We start from the raw sequence: 23844 nt of genomic DNA, 5'->3' as shown, positions 1-23844 counted from the left end.
AAATATGTCCATTGGTTAGTGCTGCGTTTGTGCTGGTTTGTGCAGCAAAAATTAACGTTTGTGCTATTATCGTTTTTGAGATATTAAACATTTAATTTTCTGACCTGTTATGTAACCCAGCCCCTCATTTGTGGCCAAATCGCACGAAAGTGGTCTCATTGGTTAGTGCTACGTTTGTGCTGGTTTGTGCAGCAAAAATTAACGTTTGTGCTGTTATCATTATTAAAATATAAAAAATTATATTTATTTCCTGTTATGTAACCCAGCCCCTCATTTGTGGCCAAATCGCACCAAAGTGGTCTCATTGGTTAGTGCTACGTTTGTGCTGGTTTGTGCAGCAAAAATTAACATGTGTGCTGTTATCGTTGTTGAGATATTAAAAATTATATTTATTACCTGTTATGTAACCCAGCCCCTCATTTGTGGCCAAATCGCACCAAAGTGGTCTCATTGGTTAGTGCTGTGTTTGTGCTGGTTTGTGCAGCAAAAATTAACGTTTGTGCTGTTATCGTCATTGAAATATTAAACATTATATTTACTGTTAACCTTATTGAGATATTAAACATTTAATTTCTGACCTGTTATGTAACCCAGCCCCTCATCTGTGGCCAAATCGCACCAAAGTGGTCTCATTGGTTAGTGCTGTGTTTGTGCTGGTTTGTGCAGCAAAAATTAACGTTTGTGCTGTTATCGTCATTGAAATATTAAACATTATATTTACTGTTAACCTTATTGAGATATTAAACATTTAATTTCTGACCTGTTATGTAACCCAGCCCCTCATCTGTGGCCAAATCGCACCAAAGTGGTCTCATTGGTTAGTGCTACGTTTGTGCTGGTTTGTGCAGCAAAAATTAGTGTTTGTGCTGTTATTGTTATTGATTTATTAGGAAAAAAATATTGAATAGGTGTGAAGCTGGCCCCTCATATAATCAGAAATGAAATAAAAATATTTCCATTGGTTAGTGCTACGTTTGTGCTGGTTTGTGCAGCAAAAATTAACGTTTGTGCTGGTATCATTATTGAGATATTAAACATTATATTTACTGTTATTGACATATTAAGCATTTAATTTCTGACCTGTTATGTAACACAGCCCCTTATTTGTGGCTAAATCGCACCAAAGTGGTCTCATTGGTTAGTGCTACGTTTGTGCAGGTTTGTGCAGCAAAATTTAGTGTTTGTGCTGTTTTCGTTTTTAATTTATTAGGAAAAAAATATTGAATAGGTGTGAAGCTGGCCCCTCATATAATCAGAAATGAAATAAAAATATTTCCATTGGTTAGTGCTACGTTTGTGCTGGTTTGTGCAGCAAAAATTAACGTTTGTGCTGGTATCATTATTGAGATATTAAACATTATATTTACTGTTATTGACATATTAAGCATTTAATTTCTGACCTGTTATGTAACACAGCCCCTTATTTGTGGCTAAATCGCACCAAAGTGGTCTCATTGGTTAGTGCTACGTTTGTGCAGGTTTGTGCAGCAAAATTTAGTGTTTGTGCTGTTTTCGTTTTTAATTTATTAGGAAAAAAATATTGAATAGGTGTGAAGCTGGCCCCTCATATAATCAGAAATGAAATAAAAATATTTCCATTGGTTAGTGCTACGTTTGTGCTGGTTTGTGCAGCAAAAATTAACGTTTGTGCTGGTATCATTATTGAGATATTAAACATTATATTTACTGTTATCGTTATTGAAATATTTAACATAATAGGTCTTACCTGTTATGTAACACAGCCCCTCATCTGTGGCCAAATTCCACCAAAGTGGTCTCATTGGTTAGTGCTACGTTTGTGCAGGTTTTTGCAGCAAAAAATAGCGTTTGTGCTGTTATAGTTATTGAGATATTAAACATTATATTTACTGTTATTGAGATATTAAACGTTAAATGTATTACCTGTTATGTAACACAGCCCCTTATTTGTGGCTAAATTGCACCAAAGTGGTCTCATTGGTTAGTGCTACGTTTGTGCTGGTTTGTGCTGTTATTGTTATTGAGATATTAAACATTATATTTACTGTTATCATTACTGAGATATTAAACTATTTAATTTATTACCTTTTATGTAACACAGCCCCTCATCTAAAGCCAGATTTCATCAAAGTGGTGTTGTTTTTCTAGTGCTGTGTTTGTGCTGGTTTGTGCTATTAGAATAAATGTTTGTGCAAGTTTAGTTATGAGAGTTATTAGATAAAAAAATATTTAATTGGTGGCATTACCCAATATTTATTTACACACATCACCCAGCCCCCCTCATTTATCAGTGTGGTTAGTGCTCACAAAAAGGCACTCAGCCCGGTTAAAAGGCATTAACATGGCAGTCTGTTAAATATATGCTTTCATAAGTGCAGGAGCAATTTTTACCATGGTAAATAAGTTTTTACCATGAACAGTCATGTCACCTGAAGACATTCATCTGTGCTTTATTAGATGTGTAAATAAATATTGTTTTTCCTGTAGCTGAATAATCAAAATACCTGAAACATTTATTTTTTCAGCACTGCTGAATGAGACCACTGTGGTTTGGGCTGTATTGGGGGGCTGGATAATGCCACCCATTAAATATTTATTCTAATAGCACAAACCAGTACAAACACAGCACTAGAAAAACAACACCACTTTGATGAAATCTGGCCTTACCATAAAAGGTAATAAATTAAATAGTTTAATATCTCAGTAATGATAACAGTAAATATAATGTTTAATATCTCAATAATGATACCAGCACAAACGTAAATTTTTCCTGCACAAACCAGCACAAACGTAGCACTAACCAATGAGACCACTTTGGTGCGATTTAGCCACAAATAAGGGGCTGTGTTACATAACAGGTCAGAAATTAAATGCTTAATATGTCAATAACAGTAAATATAATGTTTAATATCTCAATAATGATACCAGCACAAACGTTAATTTTTGCTGCACAAACCAGCACAAACGTAGCACTAACCAATGGAAATATTTTTATTTCATTTCTGATTATATGAGGGGCCAGCTTCACACCTATTCAATATTTTTTTCCTAATAAATCAATAACAATAACAGCACAAACACTAATTTTTGCTGCACAAACCAGCACAAACGTAGCACTAACCAATGAGACCACTTTGGTGCGATTTGGCCACAGATGAGGGGCTGGGTTACATAACAGGTCAGAAATTAAATGTTTAATATCTCAATAAGGTTAACAGTAAATATAATGTTTAATATTTCAATGACGATAACAGCACAAACGTTAATTTTTGCTGCACAAACCAGCACAAACACAGCACTAACCAATGAGACCACTTTGGTGCGATTTGGCCACAAATGAGGGGCTGGGTTACATAACAGGAAATAAATATAATTTTTTATATTTTAATAATGATAACAGCACAAACGTTAATTTTTGCTGCACAAACCAGCACAAACGTAGCACTAACCAATGAGACCACTTTCGTGCGATTTGGCCACAAATGAGGGGCTGGGTTACATAACAGGTCAGAAAATTAAATGTTTAATATCTCAAAAACGATAATAGCACAAACGTTAATTTTTGCTGCACAAACCAGCACAAACGCAGCACTAACCAATGGACATATTTTTATTTCATTTCTAATAATATGAGGGGCCAGCTTCACTGAGGTGATTAACAAGATGACTGACAGGGTGTACTCACACTAGGCATGGTTGTCTTGTACCGTGCTTAAGCAAATTTGTACCTCCTCCCCATCCGCCTACACTCGCGATGTGCTTAATGTTCCCGGCCCTGACATGTATAGGTAATCACAATGCACCTTACTGTGTTGATGAAAGCAATCTGGTCCTCCCCCCATGCATCACTATTTACCGTGCTTACTATCAGTTTCCTACCTCTTTGCAAACTACATGTTTTCCAGCTGAAAGATACAACCTGTATAGGTATACGATGGTAATACTATCTGACTTACCTTGCCTTCGAGAGACTCTTTTCTGTGTAAATTTCACTTACACGTGACTTGAGTAACTCTCCTAAGGTATATTCATAACTAAAACTGTACCGCTTAAGTAACTGTGTGATTAGAATAGCACTACTGAGCACCTGGGTATCTGCTGGGATATTCAAATAAAATTTGTTAATTTATTCATTTTTTCAATATGTACTTTTATAATGGCCTTTTCGTCGAGAACCAGTTCAAATGAGGATATTTAACTTATGCATTTGGGAAAAAGGGCAGGTTGAAATAAAATCTGAAAAGCAGCATAATTGGTGTTCAGGCTTCTGCTAAATGTTTAAGTTTGTTTAGTTTTAGCTAAAAATGTTCATTTCAGTGCATTCATAATAATGGTAATAATACTTCAATACCCCTGCTACTCCTATTGCTTCTTTTAATAGTAGGTCATACAGTGTTCTTAATCCCTGGTTAAAGTGTTAACAGTATTACCACCACTGTACTGTATTATGTATACTAATTTTCCCTTCTCTCATTCTGTTAAAAAAATGTATAATGAGACAAAAGTAAGTGAAGTCAACATAAATACATACATGCACAGCCCATATGAGGCAAAAGACAAAGACCATATTTATTTATACTTATTTAATGGAGATTGCCTAGTGTGAGTACACTCTTAATCCTTGTCTTGAAATATGGCATCCCGTTTTGTGCATTTCAAGTGTTTGCCATGTCAACAGATTAACAGATTAATGAGTATTAGATGCAGACTTCGGATAGCTTGTCAATGCTATAGGTTATAAAGGTTTTATTTGCAAGTTTTCTAGTCAGTTGTGATATCAGACTGAATGGTTATAAAAATCCTATACAAAACTAATGTCTGGAAATAAAATGTAACCGTGTTCTGGGCTAAATTTCACAACCTGCTTGTCATTAGCTTGTAACCAAATGTGGTCTTTTATCATGAAGTGATCACTGATCAGGGCATGGGCGATGTGGAGGGTGTCCACCCACCTGTGGTAGAAGAATCAGCGCCCCCTAATGAGACCACAGCAGAAGTCCTAACAGGTTCTATAGATATGCCCAAAAACAATGGCCCTGACTCTCCTTGACCCCTGCCCCCACTGAGACTGTGTATCCCCCAGACACACCTCATTCATCATGTACCACCATTGGGTTGACTTGAAGTTTTACACTGGTGGAGGCTTTTCTTTATCTGGACTTGAACCCATTTGAATGTGCATGCAGGGAGAGCACCACATGTTACATGTTGCTTGTAGCCATCGCCTCTTTCTTTCTGTTTCTCAGTGTTCTGCATGCTACATTTCTGCACTGTTCCATTCACCATCTCTGCAACTTCATCTTTTGTGTGATGTCCATTTTTGTGAACTGTTTATTATTAACATTTGTTATAATATTGTGAGCATTTGTGACTGTGATTGTTTGTTTTTTTGGTTTTTCATCCATGTCAGCTCCATTGGCATACCTCCCCCAACCATAGTTCTTTATACATGTATGCATTTCAAGTGAATTTTCTTTGGTTGTGTTATGACAAATGTTCATTGCTAAAAGTAAAATTATGTTTATGCTGGTGTTCACAAAATTGGCCGCATCCAGCAGTGTAATGGTTGGTCTGAGGTGATGTTCTCTGAGGTCCCTTGTTGTCCCAGGAGTAGTCTTGTAGTTCTTCTTGTGACTTGTTGATGGATTTTCCTCTCCTGTCTCTCCCGTCGCACACTGTCCCTCCTAAAGACAAACTTTTTTTCTGAAAGTGAAAGTTTGTGTTGTGAATAATAATACTTTCTCATGTCTCTAACTAACGCCAGACCGTTCTCTGGGAAATGTTTTTTGACTTGTCATTTGTTAAGCTTTTGAGCTTATTTTATGTCCTTCAGGCTATTGGATCTGTCTTTGCCCTAATTTACTGTCCTCCTAATTGACACTGAAGTCAACATTTAGGATACTGGAGCAGGAGTTGGATTTGTTCACGTTTTAGTTATTGGGCTTTTGAAAAATAACATGATACTCCAACTTCAGACACATGTACCTGGATAATAGAGAAGAAATATTAAGTGGTCAAGAACAACATGGCAAAAAAGATCAGTTGGTTTCTACACTTCTACAGTGTAAGGATTGGAAGATCCTTTGATATTTTGGTTTCATCTCATGAAACAGAAGATGCTGTTTTTGCATTTGAAGAACCCCTTTCTGAGGAGTGTGAGAAGACTAAAAAGAAGCTGAATTGATAAACTATCTGCCCTCCACTATTGCCCATATATTTATGCTTCATTCTGTATGATGGATCTCCACAACGTTTCCACTAATTCAATATTGTTAGATAGACATTATACTCAATACAGGGAAAAGTATTGGGACACAACACACAATTAGAAAAATCAGGTGTTTTATTTATTCCATATCTGCTGGTACATAAATCAAATCACCAAACCATGCAGTCCTCCTTTATAAACATTTAGTGAAGGAATGGATCATTTATAAAAGACTCACTGAATTTCAGTGCAGCACTTAAAAATACTTCATTAAGTTCTTGATTTATCATAGTATGTGGACATGACCTGTACAGTTTTGATTATCTCGATATAGTCCTTTTGTATTTGCTTATTTAAAGTGGACAGTATATTGACTTAAAGAAAGTGATTTAATTTTACTAACATTATTGCTCCTTTTTTAAATTCCTTTCTAGGTCTGAATATTTTTAATGATTACAACTTCATTGCCCTTTCAGAGGGTGTAATTGTATTATAATGCCATCTTAGTATTGCTATATTATAGTTGTCTATAGTTTTTGTGTCTGTAACATTAAAATTTAAATAAAAAGGACAGTATTGTTAATTCCAAAAAATTCTGAAACAATATATTGTCCCCAAAATATTATGAAGGGCATACTGTTATATAAATTTCTTTCCTCCTAGATATTCCACAATTAACTATGAACAGTATTTTTTAAAAAGTGGAGGTGTTTAGGAACCACAGCTACTTCCACGGCCACTTAGTTAGAGCGGGGTTGCCAGTTATGAGGCATATAGTGCAGAAGTATTGCTAATTCTCTGTAGACTCAGTAACTGCAGATCTCTAAGCCTGCTGTTTAGGTTGCAAAAGGGGCAGCACCTCTATATTATTGCCTGTGGTTTTAGAATGGGATGTCATAAGAGCTCCTGTGTCCCAATACTTTTGTCCTTAAACTGTATCTCTCATTGATGGCCGACTGAGACAGTAGTAGAGTATTCTGCTTACCCAGCAAAAAGTGAAGATTTGGGTCAAGATGCACCACAGAGTTCCTGAAGCACCTACTGAACCTCACTAGTACAGTGATTATTGAGTTATTGAGGAGGCTTGTTTTGATACTGTTCTCCAGTAAGTCAACCAGTCTGTCTTGTGTATGCTCCATGTGTGGAATTAGAGCCTGTTTCTGAAGCAGTTGTGGAACCTTCCATTGCTGAACCTGTTCAAGAGGAGGCTCCTGTTCCTGAACCTGCAGCTGAACTGGTCACTGAAGCTCCAGCTCCAGAAGCTGTCCCAGAACCCCCTGTTGCAGAGCCATGCTTAGCAGAACCTGTAGTGGAGGAAGTAACACCGGAAGCACCCGTCCTTGAAGCAGCTCCAGAACTTGTAGTGGCTTCTGAAGCTCCGGCCCCAGAGACACCTGCCTCTGAAGCGCCGGCCCCTGAAGAACCGGCCCCGGAGGCAGCTGCCTCGCAAGAACCGGACTCTGGAGCACCCACTCCTGAAGCACCGGCCCCAGAGGCACCTGTTCCGGAAGTCTCCGCCCCTGAAGCAGCTCTAGAAGAGTCTGCACCAGAAATTGTCCCAGAACCCCCAGTGGCGGAACATCTTGTTGCAGAAGAGCCTGTAACTGAAGCCCTTGTTACTGAAGCAGTTTCTGCTGGTAAGCCTGATGCATCTGCATGGGGATCCGTCTGTGAACAAATATTGTAGACCAAATGAAGGACTTTTTTTGTTACGGTTTCTCTCTTAAATTGTGGTTAATCATTTCCCTGTGATTTTATGTTGGTGGGCAAAAACCAACAGAACCTCTTCCAGCAGCTGAGGCAGAAATCGTGCCTGAGACTCCACCAGTAACCCAAAGTGGTAAGAATCCAGTTTTAACTGGATGAAAACAGATGTTTTTTTACCCATATATAAAACATAAAAAGTAACAATACTGTAATGCTTTTAGCAACATTTTTTCCTACAACTTAAACATTTATTTTTAAAATTACTTTTAAAATTTTCAGCTACATTTCTTTCAAATGGATTTTAGTCGAAGTAGGATTGGGTTTTTAACATTTTTTTTATTATTATTTAATTTATTGTTCATGTCTTTTCTTGGTCATTTTGCTGTCTTTATGCCCCTGTCTTCCCTGCTGTGCTCGAGCCCACCCTACCAATTCCATTTTTATTTTTTTTAACCCCCTATTTAATTTTATTTTGACATTTTCCGTGTGACTTAATGCTAATGCTAACTATATATGTGATCACATCTCATTTTTTCAGTCGATGTATTTCAATAGGACAATTATTTTAAGTGTGTGATAACTGCTAAGGTGACTGTTAACGCTATGAACTCACACATGGTCTTACCATCATTCTTCCTGAATTACTTCCTTTTTTCCTGAAATGATCTCCCTCATTTTTCCCTCACTTCTATTGCAGAGATGACAGGTGTTGAAAATGCAAATGATGCAGCCAGAGTTGTAAGAAGTCTCCTCACGAAGTGTGTTTTTAGGTAATTATCTGAAACACTTTATTTTTTTACTTCGTTTTAGCTTCTGAGCCTGCGTCTGCTGCTGCTTCCACTGCTGTAGAACCTACACACGCCCCCTACCTCTTGATCGGTGGAGGTACTGCATCGTTTGCAGCTGCAAGATCCATTCGTGCTCGTGATCCTGGAGCCAGGGTGAGCAACTCCACTTTCACAGATTGACTAAAGATTAGCAGATATTTTTCAACATGTTAAACTGCAGTTTAACCAAATTGCGTATTTGTAGAGTTTTTTGTTTTATTATTGTGTGAAAATTAGAGGGTCAAGAGTTGAATCTTGAGGAACTCTACTCGTGTTAATATTGATTTATTTCTCTGCTGTTCATATATTTTGAGCTTAGGATCTTTTGTTTTTTCTGCAGGTTTTGATTGTGACAGAAGAAGATGATCTGCCATACATGAGGCCTCCTCTCTCTAAAGAGCTTTGGTTCTCTGATGATCCCACGGTCACAGAAACGTTGCGCTTCAAGCAATGGAATGGCAAGGAGAGAAGGTGTTGGTTGTTTTTTTTTTTTTTGTTTTTTTTGTTTTTTAAGAAAGGTTCTTAAAGACTGAAGCCTAGCTCATACGGTATCCTGGAGGAGAAATTAGAACCGAGAACAGAAACATTAGAACAGGCCTCCTGCAGCGTCTGCTGCTGCTCCATACTTTGAGTAACTATAGCCCTTGAATAATCTAGCTTAAAGGATAAGATTAATGAACTTAATGTATTCGTTAACTGGAGAACCAAGGGAACTGTGATGAACTGATAAACAGCTGCTTAAATACTGTAATACCTCTAAATTTTTTGATAAATATCTATTTGAATACTTAAAAGGAGTATTTTAAGTCCATTTATAGTGTTTATGGAACTATTAAAAAATAGTTTTGTAAAGGAAGCTGTGTTAAAGTTCTTGGCGTTTCTCTTTTTAAGGTCTATAGTTTAACTACATTCTTCAGGTGTTTTTCTGATAATGAACTCTGATTTCATCGTATATTGTGTCATTTTTTGTGGAACAAAGTAAACCCAATAGTAATCAAAGCCTTAATTTAAAGCCATAATGTTTGATACTATATGTACTTCTAACAGCTAACAGTACAGCAAGTATACAGCAACCTATATAAAAAAATATGAATAGTAATAATACAAGTACAGTGATATACCGTGAAACCGTCAGTATCTTGCAAAATACCGTGATCTGCATTTTTGGTCATACCGTCCAGCACATTATTTGAAGCCAAACTTCTACAAACTTTGTAATGTGCAGTATAGTGTGCATGCCATCTTATTCTATTTTATGTAGGCTTATATTTTTACTGCTACATATTTATTTAACTGTATTTTTTTTTTCATAAGAATTCTGTGCTAAATGGGACACAGAACTTAAGCTAAGCTTTTTTTTTTTTTTTTAAATAGCTGTTTCTACCCAGTTACAGTGGAGGGGGTTTTGCTGCAGTTGCCACATTTGATTTTGACATCCTCCCTGTTTTTTTTGTGTAGTTTAGTTTCTTTCTTTCTTTTTTTTTTTTTTAAAGTTTCTCCAACTGTAAAGTGCTTAGAGGGTTTTAGTGCTTTGGCTTTCACAGAATTTAGGTCAGTGTGTGATACTATTTTTAGTATGTGAATTAAATTTAAATGTAATTAATTTTACTAGTGTCATACACAAATGGTTAGCGCTACTGAAGTAACTGCCTACCTACAGACTTCATAATGAGTTTGCTTTTTTAATAATCCAAATGTTGTTGGAGTTATAAATGTTTAAAAAGTCTTTAAGGAAGCTCTTGTCTGTGTTTTTGGTTTCCAGTATTTATTTCCAGCCTTCCTCGTTCTATGTGAGCCCCACTGAGCTGGAGTCAGTGGAGAATGGAGGCGTGGCTGTGCTGACCGGCAGGAAGGTGAAAAACGCTGACCTCAGCACTTTCTCAGTTTACTGCTACTGTGCCCTCAGGCCAGGATCTGACACTTCTGATAAAAGTCTGAAAAGTATTAGATTCAGCAAAAAAGTGTGTCTGTGTGTGTGTGTATGTGTGTATGTGTGGTGTGTATGTTCATGTTCTCTAGGTGATGCATATGGATGTCAGGGGAAATAAGGTTAAACTGAGCGACGGTACAGAGATCTCCTACGACAAGTGCCTCATTGCCACAGGTAAACATGAGAATGAGAATTTCCTACACACTGTTTAAAAACCTTTATATCCTGATTCTAACCTGGATGATTAACCGTGTGTGCGCGTGTCTTTGTGCTTCAGGTGGAATTCCCAGAAATCTTCAGGTAATTGAGAGAGCAGGTGATGAGGTTATGAAGAGGACGACGCTCTTTAGGAAGGTATTTAGTACATATGCATGTACATACAGATGCTATGCATGTATGCTGTATAGTGGCAGAAATGATACCCACAGGAGGACTGTAGTTTGTTCAGACTCATTTGTACTGTTCAAAATATGTTTTATGTGTCTGGGAGATTAGTGCCAATATTACGTGTCATAGCACAAACCTTAAATGTATTATTGCGATTATACCACAGTTCCATTATCACTGTTTATTTAAAGAGTTTGAGTTAAAGAGGACAAAAATACAATCTGTTTGGTTATAAAAACTTCACAATTTAAAATAGTTACATTGCTGCTTTGTTTGTAGCTGCGCTGTTTGGTTTGTAAGCGATGTATCATTGCTAGGTTACCTGTATGTAGCGGAGTAATACATGAAGAGCATTGCAGGGTCAGATCTAACTGTGGTATAATTATTATTATTATTATACTTGATGGTTTACTGATGGTACATCCTAAAAAATGTGTTCAGACTTGATGGCTTTCTCACAAATTGAAGATAGTAGAGATGATTTGGATTTCTTGGTGTCCACACTGTTTCAAACAGCAGCGTAGTGATGAAGGACCAGGAACAGAATCACAAATACAACGAGAAAGATGTGAAAATACTGACTTCAGCCCTATCCGGACGGGTTTAGTTTCTCAAGGGGTCCTGGGGTCATTTTTTCTGTTATGGGGGGCCTCCTGTGCTTTTATTCCCGTCCAGAACGACCATGTACGAGTTTTTCTCGAATGTCCTCTGAAAAAAATTACAGGCTGAATTACCTATTGCTTATTGCTGAACTCCATGGTCCTCCAGTAATTTTAGTCCTGTTCAGACGCACATCTATGAGTTTCATCTCCTCACTATAATAAAATAGCTTTTTTTCTGCTGCCAGGCACTGTAATTACACTTTGTGCTTGTGTTTCCACGGAGATCCACATACAAATTCATCTCCAAATGTCCGAAATATGAGTCTGTCTTTTCTCTGCTCCTGGGTCTTTTAGAGTGCTTAGACTTCGCCATCAGCAAAACCTAATTTTACGTGAGAATGAGATTTCATGTGACTAAGAGAGCCAAAAAACTCACTGATCCTCCTGTTTTTTTCAATTGCAGTCCAGATGCAAGGGTTTTATCACTGAGTAGAAGTGTAAATTATATTTTTCACAGACGTCCCCCTGAAAACTAATGCCATCTGGACAGGGCTTTAGCCAAGTTATCCACAGTTCATTGCTAGATTTGTGCATTTAGCTGTATTATCACTCGCCATTATCATTTTAATCAGTAAAATAGTAGGCTAAATTACTAAACATCTATTTAAAAAATGACTTTATACCTTCCTGCCTTTGAATCCTGCCACAAGTAGGCACCATTTGTTTAAATTTAATTTTACATGATATTTACACTATATGTGGGACATCTCCCAAAATCTTACATAATAAATATTTAAAAAGCATAGTTTGCATTGCACACGTTTTACTTCTTTTGTTAAACTTTGTGCTAATCCACAGTGTTGATTTTCTGTTTGTGTATTAAGAGCTCTTTTTGTGAATGTGTGTTTTGTAGCCACTAGAAGGCACTGTCCCCCTCATCTCCTGTTTAGTCCACATGCAGCCTTATGAGCTCTGACAGCAGTCTGCTTTTATTAGGGTTTTATTTTAGGGTTCAAGCACCGAAGGTGCATAGAACCCTATTGTTTTTGCTAAAATTTTTCTTCTTATTATTATTCTTTTTCCTCTGAAAAAGCATATCTACAGCCTAAACCGTGAGACATGAAACTTGGTAGATATATGTAGTATTGGTGCATCTCGGAGGACAACAAAAATGGCACTGATTGGTTAAGTGGTGGCGCTATAAAGAAGGAAAGTTCATTTTTCACATTTTGCTCAATAACTCCAGAACCATAAGACCTATATTCAAAATTCTTTTTTTGCTGGATTCCTTGGGTCAATACCTACAACAGTTCAATTTGGACCATGCACTTCCGTCTATATAGATTTTTTGCTAATTTGCATAATATGCAAAACATACTTTTGCGAACTAGTCCTAGGAATTTTGACCAATCCTGACATGTTTGGTATCAAAATACTCGTGAGGGCATGGCCTTCAATATTCATCAAAAAATGTTGAAATTTGTAAACAATATGGCCGCCATATGCAAATTAGTCCTTCCGGACATATGCCCCATTCACTCCAACAGATCAATTTGGAGCACTGTTTCTCAGCAACAGTGCAACCTAGCAAGCTGAAACTTTGCATGCAGAATCTATTATACAACCTCTAAACGATGGTCAAAGGGCAACTGAATCAATTAACATGGCTGAACACCACCAGCCAATCAGCATTCAGCAGACATTTTGGCAGGCTGAATGTTGCCCAATCTGGATGATATTTGGCAGTTATGTTCAGGTGGAGACACTGTAGTGACCTGCAAAGTGCTGAAACAATCCGGCCACTGGGGGCGCTGTTCCAAAAAAACAAGTATATGTCAATCATGCTGTACTATTTTGACATGTAATTGTTTTTGCCATGTTTAGTACAGTGGCTCTGACAAATCTGTCAATACAACTCTGTTTAAAAAGTGCTTTGTTTATTCATAATTGCTAATTGTTTGAAAATAGCTATATTGATATTGGTCTCTGATATTTCAGTCTTGTTGCACACTGTAGAGTCTCTAGGTAAATGTTCATTAAAAACATTTGTGAAAATTTCACATACAATACTCTCCAGGCATCAAGCAATCTGTGCGTCCTTGGAATTTCCAACCTAAATTGCTGTAACTCTGCAGTATTTGCTGTAATCTCATAATGTTAAAGACCTTTGCACAATATCACTCTGATGAAGCGCCATTTAATTCAAAACTAGATTTAGAAAAACTTTGTAATTACATGTCATGTCAGACAATGCACTCGTTTGTGTTAATTTAAACTTGTTTGGTCAAACATTTCAGCTTGTTTTGCAAAGGTCAAAAGGTCAATCTGAACGCCACTTTGTGAACATTCTGGTTGAAGCCACCTGATCAATACCCATAACATGTAGACACCTTTTGACTAGTTCTTACTCACTTGATGAATATCCTACAAACTTCAATAGATTTGTATGTGAATTTAAGCACTGATCATGTTGAAAGGCCTCTGCTCAACATTAATAACAGGTGAAAAACTTTTGATAATTTCTAAATGTGACAGGGCGTCTCCAATCATATTAGCCCTTTTTACACATCACCATTCTATGCTCTAAGAGGCACCATTGTGCCAGTTGGTGCTTGAACCCGCAGATTGCCGCTTGTGGCTATATTTTATTTATTTCCCCTTCCTTTCTTTTCACGAGGCATTAAAGCATCTCCTCGAATGATTTCATCTGAATGCGTTTCGTGTTCCAACATGAACTTTTTGTTCTTTCACTCATTTTCTGGCCCTCTATTTTTTTCCCTCTGTTGTTTGCTACAGATCGAGGATTTCAAAGCGCTGGAGAAAGTGTCACGCGAGCTGAAGTCAATCACCATCATCGGAGGGGGCTTTCTGGGCAGTGAACTGGCCTGCGCCTTGGGCAGAAGATGTGAGTACAAACACCATCACTCAGCTGTCAGTCAAACGGCTGGAATCAGGTCAATGCACCCGGATCACTGCTTAAAAAAAAAAAAGATTAGTCACTGTGGGTGTCCCTCATTAGCGCAATGAGCAGGAAGGCAAAGATGCTTGTTTAGAGGGGTGTTTATTTTATTTATTAGTTTATATATTTTTCAGCTTTCTGGAACTGTGTCTGCTCTTCCAGAATTCCAGCATTTTGAAGAAGTACATGCACCATTTTAGCCATTAGTTGGCTGGAGAAACTGGTGCTTCATCATTAAAAAACTCAAGAGTCTCTGCAATAAATTGTAGACTAAGAAATTAATTTCACTTTCTAGTCTTGAGTTTGGGATTTCAGCATTAAAAACCTCCTCACTAGCAGCTAAAACTCTTTCCTCTGCTGTTTTTCTCTGCAGCTGCTGACCTCGGCCTGGAGGTGGTCCAGATGTTTCCGGAGAAGGGGAATATGGGAAAAGTTCTACCTGAATACCTGAGCAACTGGACCACAGACAAAGTCAAAAAAGGTGACAAAGAGAATATGATTAGGAATATAAAGCAATGCTGACATTTTTACATGTACAAATCAAAACAATGCTGATATATTTATATATATTATATATTTGATGTATTTTACAAAGAAATAGAACATCAGTTGGATTTACAAAGGCAGTAAAATGAATAAAAAGCAGGCATTTTAGTCACTTAAAATTTCACAGCGTCATTTAAACATTCATAAACGTAAAACAAAAACTAAAGTGGGAATGATCATGCTGGAGAGTACTGATAAAAACTGGGGAAAAAATGACTTCAGATGCCCGTTCTGTATCTCTCTGCTTTCTGCAGGAATGCAGGTCATTTATAGTAAGCTTAGAGTGTGAATGATTGAGGAGGAGACTATAGGGGAAGCTCAAGAGCTACATATAGCTTATATTAGTATATGTAGGCGCCGAGTGGTCCAGCGGTCTAATGCTCTGCCACTATGAGCGGGAGGTCGCAGGTTCGAACCCCCGCACAATTGGCTCTGCTCCCTCTGGGGTGGGTAGATGGCGCTCTCTCCCCATCACACTTAAGGTGGCGCCGGGCGGCACGAGGCGTCTGTGAGCGGATGAATCTGAGCCTAGCCGCTGTGCTTTCCTCCGAGCGCGCTAGCTGCTCAGGCAGTGATTCATCCGCAGCAGCTCGAAAAAAGGGGTGATTGACTTCACACGTGTTGGAGGAGGCATGTGCTCGTCCGCATCCTCCAAGGGTCACGGGCGTCACCGGTGATGGGGACGCACAAAGGGGTGGGACAATTGGATATCCAAATTGGGAGAAAATGGGGAAAAATCTGAAATAAAATATTAGTATATGTACATATACTAATGCTGCATATACTAAAGTCTGTCCTAAACTGAGTTTCTTGACCCTCACAGAGGGTGTGAAGGTGCTGACTGAGGCTGTGGTGAAGAACGTGACCTACAAGGAGGGAAAAGTGGAGATTAAGCTGAAGGACGGCAGAGTGGTGAGTCTGCAGACATGACAGTGTGGCTCAGACATCCAAGATTATATTTGAATAAAAATTATTCATATGGCCATTTAGTAATTGTTTGTTTTGTGCTAAAAATGGTCATTTTTGATACCGTTGGCAACTTTTGTACTTTTTTCTTTTTACTGCATTGCCAAGTAGGGGTGTGCCATATCGTATCGTACGTGATATCACCAAAAATTGTGAATATCGTGAACGATATCACACCCTAAAATATCGTGCCACATCACTTACTCCTAATTATCACATCAGGGTTCTACTTTTGTGCCGTTTTTAGCAAACAAAAAACGTACATTGTTCTCATTTTCTATTATATATCTACTAGAGACAGATTATATCTGTCCAGTATTATTTATTTTACTTTAATCCTGGATATAAGGAGATATTTGGAGTGCATTATTATTAGCATCATGACATTCTGGATCATTGACTTTTGTTACAAATCTGATTAAATTCTTTTTTTATATATATATCTGTTAGGCATATATTGCATCCAATAATAAAATTCTTACTCATTTTTCGAATTCAGTGTTTTGTCATATCGCCAAAAGTATCGTTATCGTGTAAATACCATGAAATATGATATTATTTTAGAGCCATATCGCCCACCCCTATTGCCAAGCATCGGATCAGGACTCTGTATGGGTAGATTTTACTCGGGGGGCAAAAAAAATGCAATCAGGATATTTCTACTACATCCCTTTTTATTATGCTATGTAATTCATGCTATGTAATGTTGCAGTGAAGCTTCATGTTAAATGGAGAAACAACATTGCAGCTTAATGCAGTTACCATAGTGTAATGGGGAACTGTAGTTAAAGTTATGAAAATAACTACATACAGTCTGTGTATAACTGCTTTGTTTATGTCTCTGTGTGTCGGCTGTAGGTGAAGACGGACCACGTTGTAGCAGCAGTGGGTCTGGAGCCCAGTGTTGAGTTGGCTAAATCGGCTGGGTTGGAGATCGACTCGGATTTCGGAGGATTCCGAGTCAACGCTGAGCTGCAGGCACGCTCCAACATCTGGGTGGTGAGTGTGACTCAGATCCTCCCCCGTCAGTCTACATATAACAGTCATCATGTTCCTCAAAGTGCTGGAGGTCCTCTGTAGGCAGTTTAGGGATTCAAACAATAAATCTTAATCAGGAATTCAGTAGTTACAACAATCTATCTCCCAAACCAGCTTTCTAAAAATGTGCGTCCAGATTCATGGATTACGTGAGTCATGATAAGTGGACGTGCCGTTAATGCAGAAAGTTCTCTGGCAATCACAAGGTCATTCTGACTGATTGCAATAAACAGCAGAAAGATTTGGAGGCAGTTGATCTACATGAATCACACAGACCCTTACAGGTTTCTCATAAATGTCACATATCTAAGAACAGTCACATCACACACTGTTAATTATGTTCAGTTATTGAGTAATACCTAAACCTGCCAGTGTCCTTAGTTAAGCAAGCTGTACTATGTTGGAAAAAACGCCACCTCCTGGTTGGTGAACAGGCTCCAGCCTGCCAATTCTGTGATACTCCTCAATTTATTAAACACATCTTAGTAGACCGCCCTGCGCTTTTAACCACCAGAAGGAACTTTTAGAATTATTATTATTATCGATGCCATAAAATAGCCAACATGTTGCTGATATGGCACAAAACACAAACAAACAAACAAAAAAATATTGGAAAAAAATGATATTGGGATATTTTTCTTTTTTCTGCAGTGCATATTGCAATGCTAAAACAAGTCACCATATTTCACTAGAAATCAATATTTCAACATGTCAAATAATATTGGGCTCATATGATCTACCTCTGCCATAGAAAATAAGGATTTTATTTTGGTACCAAGCAGAGAAAATCTGTTGCATACATTGCAATAACAGTGCTGAAACAATTTATCGTACAGCTCTAACCTAAACACACAAAGCTGTTAAAACTGTCATTAGGCTAAGAGCTGTCAGTGCGTTAAGTTAGTGCACTGTGTCAGAGCAGACAAGCTCAGCAGAGGTGGATCATAATGATCATCACAGTGGGATTCTGAATACTTTTGGTCCAGTAACAACTTGCGCAGCAGTTTTTATTAGTTGAATACAGTGAAAAAGTATGTTCATTCAGATATTGCTTAAGTTAGCAAATACAAAAAGAAGATATTGGATTTATTATGAAAGAAACGTTGTTTTATAAGAGTGTTGCTTTTATAAACTGCTGATTAGTTCAGTGATGGGTATTAGAGCAAGGAAAATGCTGATTTTCGTAGCATTTTTGTTTGAGTGTGTGTATTTTAAACTGTGTGTGTGTGCACGCACATGCAGGCGGGGGATGCAGCGTGTTTCTATGACATCAAGCTGGGCCGGAGGCGGGTGGAGCATCATGATCATGCGGTGGTCAGTGGCCGACTGGCTGGAGAAAATATGACCGGAGCCAGAAAACCCTACTGGCACCAGTCCATGTTCTGGTATGCACACACACACACACGCACATACACACACATACACACACGCACAGTGATTGTTGCTAATTGTTTGGGCTGTTTTAGGAATTGGTGTGATGTAGACAGTAGTTTGCGTGATGGCAGGCTGGCTTCAAGCATGCACATGTGTTCTCACACACCCCATGAGGAAGCCCTAGGCTCTTTGTCGCTTGACAAAAACAGTCCAAATATGGAGAAGACAAAGTCGCATGTGATAGCACTGTTCTCGAAAAGAAGCTTTGCAGACTGGATGTTTTCAGTAGATGCTGCTCTTTTTAATCATTTTGAAATATTATCATTTTCCACAGCTGAATAATTGGCAACTGGTATTAATGTAGTGACCTTTGTTATATACATGTAATGGTACAAAAATGCCATAGTGTTTCTTTTCAGTAAATTTCAACAGAGAGTTTAAAGTGCAAATTACTGTTTGCTTATTCTAATGCTGTACATCACCTCCCTAAGCTAGTTAATACAGCCTGTATTGTGTTAAATAAGCCCTAAAGTGTAAACATTTGCACACATTTGCTGACGGATTGTCCTCTTCCAGCCCACTCCATCCAAGGAGTTAAAATTAGATGTTTTATGAGGTATTGGTGAAATACATTATTTTAAAGATAAAGACAGATAAAAACAAGTGTACAAATCAATCTCTTTTCATACAGTAGCAAGAGAAAGATAAGACAGGAGGAGTGACGGGGACAAACAAGACTACAGTTAATTTAATATAGCAGTATTCCTACATGCATACAGTTGCTACAGTACCATGCAAATCTAATGACTTACAACTTAAGGTGTCCAATTGGCACACATGCATGTCAAATGACCTTATTAATCCTAATGGTGCACTCTGTGTAAGTGAGACTGCGTGCACCAAACCATGACCCCTGTACCATGATGGTTCGGGAATAAATAAATTTACACTGCATCGTTTACTTAATAGTTATACACTAAGATATAAATGCATCAACAAAGCGATACATATGGCACAATTATCATTTCAAATCTATTTAATATTTGTTTGTGTGTGCGTGTAGGAGTGACCTAGGCCCCGATGTAGGATATGAAGCTATTGGGATAGTGGACAGTAGTCTCCCCACTGTAGGAGTGTTCGCCAAAGCCACTGCCAAGGACACACCCAAAGCAGCAACCGAGCAATCAGGTACACACACTAACACATCACATGGATATGTACTCTTATTTATCTCCACACAGTGCTGTAAAAAAACTTTTTTGCATATTCATTACATTTAAAATAGCAGTCCTTAATAAATTATTTATATTTTTAAATGAAAGTAGTAGTGTTCCTAAGTGAATAGAGGGCAACATATTATAATAAATGGTATTAGTGTGCTTTTTCTGTCATTCCTGCAAAGCCACATATATTAATTCTAAAAAAAAGAGTGTCTGGTAGGTCCCTGAACCTTTTTTTCTGGCTCTAACCGCATTTGCTGGTTAGCTGAAAAGACTGGACACTGCTAATGGTGCTGATACAAAAGCTACTGCGAACATGGAGATATCAGAACAGCAAACTCTTGGACTGCTCAGTCACACCTGAAAACAGTCTAGCTCATTAAAGAAGCTACAAAACTGACCTTCCTTTGAGCAGATTGAGTTTCTGGAGCATCACATTTGTGGGGTCAATTAAACGCTCAAAATGGCCAGAAAAAGAGAACTTTCATCTGAAACTCAACAGTCTATTCTTGTTCTTAGAAATGAAGGCTATTCCATGCGAGAAATTGCTAAGAAATTGCTAAAAAATTGAAGATTTCCTACAACGGTGTGTACTACTCCCTTCAGAGGACAGCACAAACAGGCTCTAACCAGAGTAGAAAAAGAAGTGGGAGGCCGCGTTGCACAACTAAGCAAGAAGATAAGTACATTAGAGTCTCTAGTTTGAGAAACAGACGCCTCACAGGTCCCCAACTGGCATCTTCATTAAATAGTACCCGCAAAACACCAGTGTCAACATCTACAGTGAAGAGGCAGCTGCGGGATTTTGGGCTTCAGGGCAGAGTGGCAAAGAAAAAGCCATATCTGAGACTGGCTAATAAAAGAAAAAGATTAAGATGGGCAAAAGAACACAGACATTGGACAGAGGAAGACTGGAAAAAAGTGTTGTGGACGGATGAATCCAAGTTTGAGGTGTTTGGATCACAAAGAAGAACGTTCGTGAGACGCAGAACAAATGAAAAGATGCTGGAAGAATGCCTGACGCCATCTGTTAAGCATGGTGGAGGTAATGTGATGGTCTGGGGTTGCTTTGGTGCTGGTAAGGTGGGAGATTTGTACCGGGTAAAAGGGATTCTGAATAAGGAAGGCTATCACTCCATTTTGCAACACCATGCCATACCCAGTGGACAGCGCCTGATCGGAGCCAATTTCGTCCTACAACAGGACAATGACCCTAAACACACCTCCAAATTGTGCAAGAACTATTTACAGCAGAAGCAGGCAGCTGGTATTCTATTGGTAATGGAGTGGCCAGCGCAGTCACCAGATCTGAACCCCATTGAGCTGTTGTGGGAGCAGCTTGACCGTATGGTACGCCAGAAGTGCCCATCCAACCAATCCAACTTGTGGGAGCTGCTTCTAGAAGCGTGGGGTGCAATTTCTCCAGCTTACCTCAACAAATTTACAGCTAGAATGCCAAAGGTGTGCAATGCTGTAATTGCTGCAAATGGAGGATTCTTTGATGAAAGCAAAGTTTGATGTAAAAACAATGTTATTTCAAATACAAATCATTATTTCTAACCTTGTCAATGTCTTGACTCTATTTTCTATTCATTTCACAACGTATGGTGGTGAATAAGTGTGACTTTTCATGGAAAACACAAAATTGTTTGAGTGACCCCAAACTTTTGAACGGTAGTGTAAATGTGTAAAATATGAAAATAATTGGCAGATCCTTTTTCACAGCACTGTCTCTATGCAAATTATAAAGTATACAATTCAAAGGCTATGCACTTACAGAGAGACTGCATCGAGTAAGCATCAATTCAGATTTACTCTAAAATAAATTATGTTAACAGACACAACAGTATAAGCACATCAAGTACAAGTAAAGTTAATGCACCCCTTTTTTTTTTTTTTTTTTTTAAAGGTACGGGTATCCGATCAGAGAGTGAGACAGAGGCAGTTGCCGGGTCAGTCGCTGTTGGAAAGGCGGCCCCAACCCCTCCTCCACAGCAGAAGGAGGATTATGGGAAAGGCGTGATTTTCTACCTGAGGGATAAAGTTGTGGTGGGCATTGTCCTGTGGAATGTCTTTAACAGAATGCCCATCGCAAGGAAGGTAAACACGTGCACACACACGCTGTAAAAAACATGCATCACAAAATCATCCTAAAAGACAAACATGCATCACTATATCAGTTTACAACTCCAACATACATTGCTAAATTATTCTAAAACACAAGCAGTACATTGCTAAATCAGCCTAAAGGTATGTGTCCAATAGCACTTTAGTTCATCGCATTCCGTGACATGTTTTAATTCAAATGAAGCAACAGAAGCAGGCCATAATTTTTAATTAAGATTTAACATTTTTCATCAACCTCACTGTAATCTATGGTTCTGTAAATCAATGTTCTGCCATTTTTAGCTTCTTTTCTGTGTTTGGAAGGTGTCTGTTCTGTGTGTGTGGTGCTTGTATGTGTGTGATGTTGCAGCCTGCTCTTCCTTGATTGGCACAGCATGGCATCTGGATTCATTCAAATAAAGTTTTAAACTGCTAAATTATTCCATCTGATGTAGAGGCTGTTTTCAACGCAATGCAACATGGCGACTCTCTCCATTGAAATGAATAGAATGCTTTGAAGCTTAAGTGCTAGTGGACCCATACCGTTAAACACAAATGTGCATCACTAAATCAGCCTAAAATAAAAACCCTAATTTAGACTACTGAATATATATAATAATATCTATTACTAAATCATATGAAATATAAAAACACATGACTAAATCAGCCAAAAATATTAATATTTTTGTATCCATCAGTACAGTATCCTCCATTCCTCACTTGTCTCGTTCTGATGGCTCTTATTAGAAAAGTCTTGTTTTTAAATCATGTATGAATTTCTTTATGAATATTTCTAGATCATTAAAGATGGAGAGGAGCATGCTGATCTGAACGAGGTGGCCAAGCTGTTCAACATTCACGAAGAATAAAACAGCTGGACAAAAAACACAAGCACTGGATGGTCCAACCTGCCATCTCCACTTTGGCCTTGAACTCTCTCTAGAACTGCAGTTCTGCTTCCAGGCCTGGTGGTAGCAGTGCAGCCACAGTGTGCTCATGGACTTGTCAACTTAGTACTGTTCACAGTCTGCTGAGGGGGGAGCAACCCTCCCCCTGTTATTTGTATGGAAACATTCTGTACATGTTTTCTATCGAGGTCTGTAAATGTACGTTTAAATGAAATCTATGAATGCTTAATGCCTCCTACAATCCTAGTCCGACACTTTTCTGTGTATTGTAATGATTTATTACAGCCCTAATCAGGACCTGTTCAATCGTAGCCACTACAGGACTCGTTCTGAATTCAGCAACACACTAAAATGTTCTTTCGTCTGAATGTGGTGGTGGTGTTTGAAAGATTTAGTTGTTGTACTCTGAGGGATCCTGCCTGTTGCTGCAGTTCTGAATTGGATTTTAGAAAGGATTGAGAAAAAAACTGCACAGATTCATCCCTTGTTCCACTGGAGCCCAATTTGTCCTCATGTTTGCAAGATCAAAAAAAGCTGATAAAATATTGATCAAAATAAATTATTTTTAAACATTTTCAGAGAGATTGTGTTTTTTTTTTTTTTTTTTAATAAATTGCTTTTTATTTATTAACAGTGTTCAAGTTTTGACAATATTCTAAATCCAGTCATACATTTATTTTTTTATGAGTTTTGTAAGGTAAGTACTAGTGATGGTAGATGAGGCGCCATGAAGCGTTTCGACCCATAGGGAAACTGTATTGATACTGTGTCGATACAGTCACTGAATACTGACACCTACTGGACCTTAAAAATCCCTACAGGCAACCTAGTTGACGGACTGATTTTATGACCTAGTCTATACAAAATATGTTTCAAGTTATTGTATTTTATTGTATATTATATTATTGCATATATTCAGTTACATTTAAAATACCTTTGATATTCTTAGATACAGTCAATAAATAATGTAACATACATGTAACATGTAACATAACGTGAAAATCTAATTGAATGTGTTTGGAATGAGGATGCTTGTGGACTGTTTTTTTTTCCACACATTTTAATGGTTGTATACCTGAGTTTACTC

The 23844-nt window shown here is 38.0% G+C and overlaps 1 protein-coding gene and 1 long non-coding RNA gene across 9 annotated transcripts in view; one reads left to right on the top strand and one right to left on the bottom strand.

Moving 5' to 3' along the window:
* Positions 1-23331, top strand: part of aifm1 (apoptosis inducing factor mitochondrion associated 1) — a 34016-nt gene extending 10685 nt beyond the window's left edge. For 2 of the 6 annotated variants that reach the window (XM_049466732.1, XM_049466739.1), the window contains 16 exons: positions 4887-4985; positions 7339-7824; positions 7968-8027; positions 8705-8835; positions 9062-9192; positions 10484-10574; positions 10741-10825; positions 10929-11005; positions 14437-14545; positions 14973-15080; positions 15969-16057; positions 16970-17110; positions 18392-18534; positions 19587-19711; positions 21653-21843; positions 22647-23331. In XM_049466732.1, the coding sequence (XP_049322689.1) occupies positions 4887-4985; positions 7339-7824; positions 7968-8027; positions 8705-8835; positions 9062-9192; positions 10484-10574; positions 10741-10825; positions 10929-11005; positions 14437-14545; positions 14973-15080; positions 15969-16057; positions 16970-17110; positions 18392-18534; positions 19587-19711; positions 21653-21843; positions 22647-22718 (2138 nt within the window). In that variant the 3' untranslated portion in view covers positions 22719-23331. The remainder of the gene's footprint in view (positions 1-4886; positions 4986-7338; positions 7825-7967; positions 8028-8704; positions 8836-9061; positions 9193-10483; positions 10575-10740; positions 10826-10928; positions 11006-14436; positions 14546-14972; positions 15081-15968; positions 16058-16969; positions 17111-18391; positions 18535-19586; positions 19712-21652; positions 21844-22646) is intronic. The other 4 variants (XM_049466748.1, XM_049466743.1, XM_049466758.1 and 1 more) reach the window with 2 other exon arrangements.
* Positions 619-1945, bottom strand: LOC125782497 (uncharacterized). 3 transcript variants are annotated; one of them, XR_007425178.1, is made up of 2 exons: positions 1903-1945; positions 619-760 (listed from the first exon to the last, which is right to left on the bottom strand). It is a non-coding gene; the product is annotated as an uncharacterized LOC125782497 (long non-coding RNA). The 3 variants fall into 3 exon arrangements; XR_007425180.1 differs by lacking the exon at positions 1903-1945 and adding an exon at positions 1401-1455; XR_007425179.1 differs by lacking the exon at positions 1903-1945 and adding an exon at positions 1081-1135.
* Positions 23332-23844: the final 513 nt, after the last annotated feature.

Source organism: Astyanax mexicanus, chromosome 1 (genome assembly GCF_023375975.1).
Source record: "Astyanax mexicanus isolate ESR-SI-001 chromosome 1, AstMex3_surface, whole genome shotgun sequence".
Lineage (NCBI taxonomy): Eukaryota > Metazoa > Chordata > Actinopteri > Characiformes > Acestrorhamphidae > Astyanax > Astyanax mexicanus.
This window is presented reverse-complemented; position numbering and strand designations above follow the sequence as displayed.